Raw genomic sequence first — 8,727 nt, forward strand, 5'->3', positions numbered from 1 at the left:
TTGCATATAGAAATAATTGCACTTTTTCAATATAAAATAAATTAAAGTATTTATTTATAATTGAATCAAAACTAAAATTGCATGCAAATATATAATTGTACCAAATTAAAATTCATCTATACAATTACACATTAAACTAAATTTTATATATAATTTTAAGATAAAATTGATTTTAAATTTAAACAAATATGATAAATTAATTGGATCAAGCTAATTACTGTTTAGATAATATTATTTAGATTAAAATGATTGTGATAAAAGTTAAAGATAATTACTGATTTTTGAGTGATTAACTAGAATAAATACTGTTTGATGATAGGATAAAATCTGATTAGTCGCCTTCCCGATTTGGTAGATAAACGGCCGTGTCAAGCGAATTAGATTAGAAGGCATAGATTTATTTATTTGACGTGAGAGATATTGTTTTTTTTTTTCGGTTTTAGCTTTTATTTCACAGAATTGCGTAACTCAAATTATTTAATATAAAATTTTAATTAATTTTTTCGAAAACCAAAATTAAATTTCGCTGCCCCCTGAGCAGCTGGTTCTTTGTCCCTATCCTTTGGGCCTTAAACAAATACATATTCAACATTACATATACATATGTACTAAATAATAATATCTTAGAATAAGACATGCATAGAGCATATTTAATTTATTCCCAAACTATATCAATCTGAGGGCATTTGCTTTCTTGGTATGATGCTTTTGTTCAACATTTATAGCTATAAAAAGAAATTGCATATCAAAATAAAAACAATATAATGGTTGCAACCAAGAAACTGAGTGTTCTAACTCGATTTCCAGGGATTATCCCCATAGTAGTATGCAGTGCCAACCATAAGAGCAACTGTAGCTCCCTGAACTACCACCCTAGCTCGCATCAGCATCTGACCCAACTGAGAATTTCCTTGTCTAAAACTGATCAACCCCGCAGTGAGCACTCCAGCGGTAATAAGTGCACCTGTATATGCCCAAATCTATTAGAGGCTACGAATTTCGACGACTATTTGTTTCCACTAGCATCACACAGCAAAGAAGATTGTATTGGTTTTACATAAACCCGGGTTCCAGTTGGAAATAACATCTTACTTGGACTCCAAACCTTGACAACATATTAAGATGCTAAACCCTGATATAATGTAAAATACCAAATATAATTCTAGTACTATGAAATATCACAATTAAGCCTGGTAAATGCAACAAGAGCACCAATCAAAAGTCTTAGTAAGCTAATCCCTCAATTAGTTAAGTACGGTTCAGCATTGATTAGATTATGCATTTAAGGTAGCTAACAACATCCTAACGTGCAGCAAATGCCTAAAGCACTACAAGCTATCGAGCTGAAGATGAAAACAAAACAAAGGAAAACAGCAAACAACCTAAACATTAAATGAAGTTCAAAATAGCAATAAATAAAACCGAATTGAACCAAGTTGTAAGCACTATATAAATCTCTTTGCTATTTAATAATCCATCCCAGTGTGAACTCTGCAAGATGATTAGGTAGCCAATAAATTAAATCAAATCCTTGGAAAAAGACATGGAGTTCATAGTATAGAACATGCAAGGAAGGTCATTGATTAGGTTTTGGACACAAGCTTCCAGGGTTCCCAACTCCTACACAGACACTCTTCATGTCTAGGTTTGATAAGAGTGACAGCATCTCACTAACTGATAGTCACACAAGCATCTTAGGATTCAATTCATCAATGGAACTGGTAATGGTATTCACAGTGAAGCATGATCCTTCTAATTGTCATATTATAAATGAAAAGTTGCCAATAACAATTATAATACTTTGGTAAAGACAAATTTGTAAAAATAAAGAAATGCAAAACAGGCAACAATAAAATACCAAAATACAGGATGCTCATTGCTTCATGTTGAACATACAAACTTGGCCAAAAAAACCAATGAAGAGAATTTTCAAAAAGTCCTCTAGAAAATTTAAAAAATAAAAAACTTTTATTTCAAATATTGATATACTATGGATATGCTCACAGGTACAATCTAGTTTCATTCAGTACTAGTTCTATTAACATGAAATAAAAAACAAAGGTGAGACAAAGCAGCTCACTAGTCCAAGAGGCTAGAAACATAAGACCAAGCAAATTCTCAAGCATCAACAGACAATAAAAAGGAGTAAAGCAATACACTCAAATTGATTACAAAGAGTTGGCATCCGATCATCCACGAAAGGTCCTATTACATACTTTGAGGTGTAACTCTAAGAAATTTACGTTAATTTACAGCTCCCATTTGGATAGTAACCACATGAAGCAATGCTTAGTTAAGCAAAAACTCAACATAATCGAGGAAGTGAAGTGTTTTTGCAGCCAAATAAAAGGGCAACTCCAAGAATATGCTACATACACATAACAAATCAAAGCACTTAGCTACACAATTTTCACACTTGAGATTTCATTTAAAGGAATAAAGCATTAGCAATGGGGTTGTTAATTAGGTAGCTTAAACTGGCTATCAGAAACATCAATTTATTAATGAAAGCTTAAAATTAGAAAAACTTTATCAGAAACATCCTTCCAACTATGGATCTGCAAGACAAACTGAAGCAAACAAAAGTTTAATTTCTATAAAATTCGAACCACAAATCTTTCATACAAAAAATAGATAAAAAGCAAGCATAAAATCGGAGAATTTGAAGAGGGGAAATGGAAAATTACCGACAGGGACAAGAGGGTTCCTGACACGCTTCTTCTCCTCCAACAATTCTTCGAAACTAGGTTCCCCCGAACTCATCTTCTACCTTTCTGTATATTCTTCTGCTGGGATCTTGCCGCAATAGCTTTCAGCTTCGGGAAAATTAACAAAATTTCTATGTAGAAATTGCTTAGTGAGCTCAAACAATGGGTTTTGAGGTCCAATGAACTTGACCCAACTGTAATGGAGTCAGGGCCTGTTCAATTTAATGGAGATTGGCCCCTGGTTGTTGAGACTTTGTGGCTGGAGACCCAGAGATAGATTGCAGATTTTATTAATTTTTTTAATTGAATCGGTTGGACTGATAAATTGTTTATATGATTATCAATTTAGTTTTAAAAATATTGATTTATTCTTTAAATTAAGATATATGAATTAATTTATTAATGAAAAATAAACAATATAATTCAATTTTTAATAAAAAAAAAACTTCCGTGGGAGGAAAGAGTAAAGGCGAAAGCATTAAAGCTTTTAAGCAAAATAAAAATAAAAAAGAAATTAAGATGATAAGTGCAACTTTAGCTAAACACTTGTTTAACTTTTGTGGGCAATCCTTGCTTTTGCTTTTATTATGTTTACTTAATCTTTACTTATACCTTCCACCACCACTTTATCAATGCTTTGCAATTATTGGACTTCACCCCTAAACTTTTGCTAATTTTGGGGAAGACCAACTCACCTAGATTCCCTGCTTTTTCATTTTCATAATTCCCATGTACCATTTTCTTTTGTTAAACCATCAACACATTATTTTATATTTTAATTTCACTTAAAATTAGATTTATCTAAAAATGAAGTTTCAATTCAATTATAAATATGATTTGAAAATTGAATGAGTCCAAATAGAGCGGTCCAATCGGAATATGACATTAAAAGAATTAAAATCTCCTTCTCTAATAATAATAACAATAAATGCGGTGTGGTCCTAAATATAAAACCCAAAGGGTCTTCTCACCCATATAATATCATCTATATATTTAATGTAGTAGGTGTATCACTTCAATGGGATTTTAGTGGCACGCCAATTCTTAATTTTTCTTTTTGGAAATTATAAATTCGATTAAAATGTTAATGTTTTTCTTAAAATATATATGTATCAAGTCTATTCATTTCACTATCCATAATTATTTTTAAATATATATTTTAATTTAATTCAATTAATATAAATTATTTCATATTTATATATATTACATATATAAATAATTATATTTATCTAATATAAAAATAAATTAAATATTTAATTTTAAATACGATAGTTAAATTTTATAATTAAAATTTCAAGATATTTAATTACACATTAACGAAATTTGATCCTAATTAGATAATATTAAATAATAATTATCTCGTGAAGGTGAATTTTAATTTTAATTATAAGCAAGGCACCTCAAAAACATCTTAGAAAACTAGTTTTTATCATTATGTGGGATATAACTATCGACCGATTCAATCTTTCATTTTAAAAAATAATTATACATTTATTAATTATTAAATGTGTTTAATTTCATCATTTAAATAATATTCATCACGTCAAATTGTTGAAAAGCCTAGAGTTTTTCTTTTCTCCTTAAACAACGTGCCAAAAAAGAAAAAAAAATTGATGGTGTCTGTGTCTTTATGTGTTGCTTTCCTCAAAATAGAACCCAATTTTCTTTTTTGAATTTCTTTGTGTGATAAAATTATATTAGGTGATGGAAATCACTTAATAATATTAATAACATAATAAAAATCACTAATCTATAATAAAAAGGGTAAATTGTACCCAATGTCACTAAACTATTAGTATGTCTATGGTTTAGTCACTCAACTTCACTTAAACGAAAACTTTCGAATAGTTTAATGACTATTTTATAACATCTGAAGTTAAGTGACTAAAATATAAATTTACTAATAATCTAATAACCGTGCAATTTACTCAATAGAAAATTAGAAACCAAAAAATACTTTGAGCTTATTATTATATTATCTTTTAAAAGCTCTTAACCCCTATATTACTCAACTTCAAAAATGAAAAGTGGATAAGGAAGAAAGAAGTAAATTATGCATAATTCAAAGAAGAAATATTAACACTAAAACAAAATCTGGAGTTGTGCAATAAATTCACAATCTCCATTGTCAAGAAAGAAAGAAAAAAGTAGTAAGAGTAGTAATAGAATTGATAGAGAAGAAGTGAAATGAGTGAGAATCATGTGATCCACCCCACTCTTCTCTCTCACACTCTTTGTCTCTAAATCCAAAATCCAACTAAAAAAGATCATAAATTTATCCATCCATCAAAACTACCCAAGCTTTTTTCTTTTTCTTTTTTTTTTTTTCTGTATTTGCTTTATTGTTTTGTGTTTCAATGGCTTCAAGCGCTTCAAGATTTATCAAATGTGTAACAGTTGGAGATGGAGCTGTTGGCAAGACTTGCATGCTTATTTGCTATACAAGTAACAAGTTCCCGACAGTATGTTCTTATTTTTTCCTCTTTTCTTATCTCTCTGGGTATATATCTTGTTTTTTAGATTTTTGCTGCTAAAGTTTCCATTTATTCTTTTTTTTTCATGTAAAGACTCTAGCTTTATAGTTCTGAACATGCTTCTAGCTTACTTATTCATGATCATCAAAAGTATGTCCTTTTGGGGTTCTTACAACTTAGCTGAATTTTCTCATCTGGGTTTCTCTTGTTCTTTTAGTGTTTGAATCTGGGGTTTTACTGTGCTTTGTTATCAGGATTACATACCAACAGTTTTTGATAACTTCAGTGCCAACGTTGTAGTTGAAGGCACAACTGTGAACTTAGGTCTTTGGGACACGGCTGGTATCAATTCTACTTTGACGTTTTATGCTTTAAGTTTTATGTTTGAAGCTCCAATTTACAGTCAGTATGGCATTGAATTTTCTCATCAAAGTTTTTTGTTTCTTTTTAAAGTGAAATTTGATAAACATTTTCTTAAAATTTAAACTTGTTTTCAAGTATTGATTGATAACATTTTTATAGGACAAGAGGATTACAACAGACTAAGGCCATTGAGCTACAGAGGTGCAGATGTCTTTGTCCTAGCTTTCTCATTAGTTAGTCGAGCAAGCTATGAGAACATACTAAAAAAGGTGAATTATCTTGGATATTCAACTCCTTTCAACATTTGTGATATCTTATGTTAATATTCTGCAATTCTTTGGTGACAGTGGATTCCTGAACTTCAGCATTATGCCCCAGGCGTCCCTGTGGTTCTGGTTGGCACCAAATTGGGTAATTCTGCAATTACATCACTAGCATTTTTAGTGAAACTAGATCTTAATTTAGTTTTTCACATTCTAGACTTTGTAGTAGAGTTGCATCACCAGATAGTTTAAAAACTACTTAAATGATATCTGCATGAAATTGGAGATTGGAGTAATATTTAGAATGGGGCTCATAGACTAATAGTTATGGGATGTCTGGTGCAATTAACTCATGCAATAAATTAAGAGGTAGTGGAAGTGGCACTGATTGATGTGTGTAGTGCAAAAATTTTGTTTGGAAACTACTTGATGTACTAGAGATTTGGTCTAACTGAAGTCATGCATCTCGTAGAGATGGAAGAAAGGTAGGATATAGACTACTAAGACTTGAGAGAACAAATGAACAGAAAAATATTCCCTTGAGTGAAATTTGTTTTTCAAACCTTGGTAGGTGGAAATCCAATGCTATTTTATTATAATCATAGGCCTGAACTCTAGCTTGCTCGAATATCATGAGGTAGTTTTGTGTTGTTTTGATCTAAAAGTGGTCATGCTCATCGAAAAATTAAATGCAATGTTGAAGGCAAATAGTTTAGAGAATAGTTGTCAATTGCTTCTGCACAAGTCCTTGATTACTTCAATATCAAGTCCACAATTTAGTGACACTTCCAGTTAAATCTTAGTATCTTCTTTTCTCCATTGTTTTCACCTTATGTTGATGTTGCATATTTTAAATTCTACTGGACAGACTACTTCTCCAGCTAATTGACCAAATGGACTGTTTAGTGCTCTCATATAGAAATAGAAATTGCGAGTTCTTGCATCTTCTGAACGGAAATTTTTTAACCTGAAACTTTTAATGCGCCCTTTTGAATTGGTATTTGAATGATCCATGTTTTTTATAAAGGAGCCTTTAAAAGTTAATTTAGTACTATAGGCAACATTGCAATTTTTACGTGATCATTTGCTAGATAATGTACTAATTTCTTTTTTTTTTTAAATGGACAAATAGATCTTCGTGAGGATAAACATTATCTGGCTGATCATCCTGGCTTGCTGCCGGTTAGCACTGCACAGGTGTGATACCTCTTACAGGTAGAATTTGTAATATAGATGTTATTAGCGTTTTTGTACTTTAACCATCTTATGAAAAACAGGGTGAGGAGCTCTGCAAACAGATAGGTGCTGCTTATTACATTGAGTGCAGCTCAAAAACTCAGCAGGTATGAAAAAAGTTTGGTAACTACTCTTTATTAATGACCTAGGGAGACTTGAGTCTCTTAAGGAGGAGTTCTTGGTGGAAATTGGTTTATAGACATGAACTCTTCGATCTTGGTCACTTGTTAACTCTTTATCTGTTGACATGCATCACGTCATGTCACTAACATAAAGATCCTATCTCAAACTTGTCTTTGGAGCTTCCATACTTTAGGCTCAGATCCTGGTGTTATGCCAGTCTAAAAAAGATTGATGCGTTGTTTTACAAGTAGCATGGAGCTTTTCAGTTATGATTTTGCTTGTGCAGAACGTGAAAGCAGTTTTTGATGCTGCAATCAAAGTTGTGATCAAGCCACCCCAAAAACAGAAGGAGAAGAAGAAAAAGCCAAGTCGAGGATGTCTAATGTCAGTATTCTCTCTTATTAAAGTTTTGGGTGCTTGTCATTATCTGATAGTCTTAACATATGAAATTTAAAGCTTTTGAATTAGTATGCATACTTGATACTGAGTAGCTTAGATATGACATGGCACATTTGGTCTTTGTGTTATCAACAAGCGAAACTAAGAATCCCCTAATAATTGAATCATTTCTGTGTTCTGCATTCTCTTGCTTCGAAGCTCACTAAATTATTAGCTATTGAAGTGATTTGTTGTATTCAATTAAATCAAATGCAAGTAACAAAACTTTCAAACTTGAGTGTGAGACTTAACCAGTTGCATCTTGACATATCGTGTACGGATGTGTAAGAACTGTGCGATTACTGTGTATTTGTTTAATCCGGAAGCAACAATATCCAGGACATGATCTCCTTTCCATTCATTCAAATTGCAGAAATGTCTTCTGCGGGAGGAACTTTGTGCCTGCTAAATGAGACAGATTGGCTTCAGTCAAAAATCAAATGCTTGTGTTCCTCTTGCTACCTAGAGATTCTTTTTAGACAATCAGGATCAAGTCGGCTTGTTTATCATGCAACGCTTTTAGCATACAGATTTATTTTTAATCTTACGCTTTAATTCTGATGCTAATTTACTATAGTGATTTCTTGTATAGAGTTAAAGCTTAATGGACTTGTGGTTTTATGCATGAAAAAGAAAAACACAAGTGTGCTTTGAGTTATGTCATCTTACAATTGAAGTTTTTATATTATATATTCATAAACATTCCCAATGCGGAGGAAATGGATGATGAGAACAGTTTTTGCTGTAATTGAAGTCAAGGAATGATTATCGATATCGGAATTGCACGTCTTTACGTTCAAGAGAAGACCCAATTATTATTTTCTGGTGCGTAAACTTAATAACCAATTCGACGTGCGTCATGATTTTGCTCGATGCTGTTAAGACTGACGTGGGTCAAGCACAAACAAGGACACTAATACTCGTACAGAACAGAACAGTTGCATTGTCTTCAGAATATTCTGTTTTCCAAATGGATATGGGACATGTAGAAATCGAAACATGGAAATTTGATGTGAATATGTCAATGGCTCACCGCAAGCTCCAGATTCCAGAAAGGGCTTGGCTTTGCCTACTACTCAAATCAACACCAAATATATGAACGCAATGGAAAAGGATGAATGA

At 31.8% G+C, this 8,727-nt stretch overlaps 2 protein-coding genes across 2 annotated transcripts; one reads left to right on the top strand and one right to left on the bottom strand.

The window, feature by feature from the left end:
* Positions 1-623: 623 nt before the first annotated feature.
* Positions 624-3,155, bottom strand: LOC108477072 (RING-H2 finger protein ATL48-like). Its single transcript, XM_017779514.2, has 2 exons — positions 2,688-3,155; positions 624-964 (listed from the first exon to the last, which is right to left on the bottom strand). Exons 1-2 carry the CDS (start codon positions 2,761-2,763, stop codon positions 792-794), a joined length of 249 nt encoding a protein of 82 aa, XP_017635003.1. The 5' UTR covers positions 2,764-3,155; the 3' UTR covers positions 624-791.
* Positions 3,156-4,697: 1,542 nt separating this feature from the next.
* LOC108479104 (rac-like GTP-binding protein ARAC8) lies at positions 4,698-8,325 on the top strand. The gene is made up of 8 exons (XM_017781515.2): positions 4,698-5,170; positions 5,437-5,524; positions 5,705-5,814; positions 5,893-5,956; positions 6,941-7,005; positions 7,086-7,151; positions 7,454-7,551; positions 7,979-8,325. The coding sequence occupies exons 1-8, from the start codon at positions 5,066-5,068 to the stop codon at positions 8,016-8,018; spliced, it is 636 nt and encodes a 211-aa protein (XP_017637004.1). The 5' UTR covers positions 4,698-5,065; the 3' UTR covers positions 8,019-8,325.
* The last annotated feature ends 402 nt before the right edge of the window (positions 8,326-8,727 follow it).

This window comes from Gossypium arboreum, chromosome 12 (assembly GCF_025698485.1).
Source record: "Gossypium arboreum isolate Shixiya-1 chromosome 12, ASM2569848v2, whole genome shotgun sequence".
NCBI classification, from domain to species: domain Eukaryota; kingdom Viridiplantae; phylum Streptophyta; class Magnoliopsida; order Malvales; family Malvaceae; genus Gossypium; species Gossypium arboreum.

What these genes read in the sequence shown, in the direction of transcription:
- LOC108479104 (XM_017781515.2), top strand. Translation starts at nt 5,066, where the DNA reads ATGGCTTCAAGCGCTTCAAGATTTATCAAATGTGTAACAGTTGGAGAT. An exon ending in CAAGTAACAAGTTCCCGACA is followed by an intron (nt 5,171 to 5,436) that starts GTATGTTCTTAT and finishes CTTTGTTATCAG; the next exon opens with GATTACATACCAACAGTTTT. An exon ending in TGCCGGTTAGCACTGCACAG is followed by an intron (nt 7,006 to 7,085) that starts GTGTGATACCTC and finishes TATGAAAAACAG; the next exon opens with GGTGAGGAGCTCTGCAAACA.
- LOC108477072 (XM_017779514.2), bottom strand. Translation starts at nt 2,763, where the DNA reads ATGAGTTCGGGGGAACCTAGTTTCGAAGAATTGTTGGAGGAGAAGAAG. An exon ending in GAACCCTCTTGTCCCTGTCG is followed by an intron (nt 965 to 2,687) that starts GTAATTTTCCAT and finishes GGGCATATACAG; the next exon opens with GTGCACTTATTACCGCTGGA.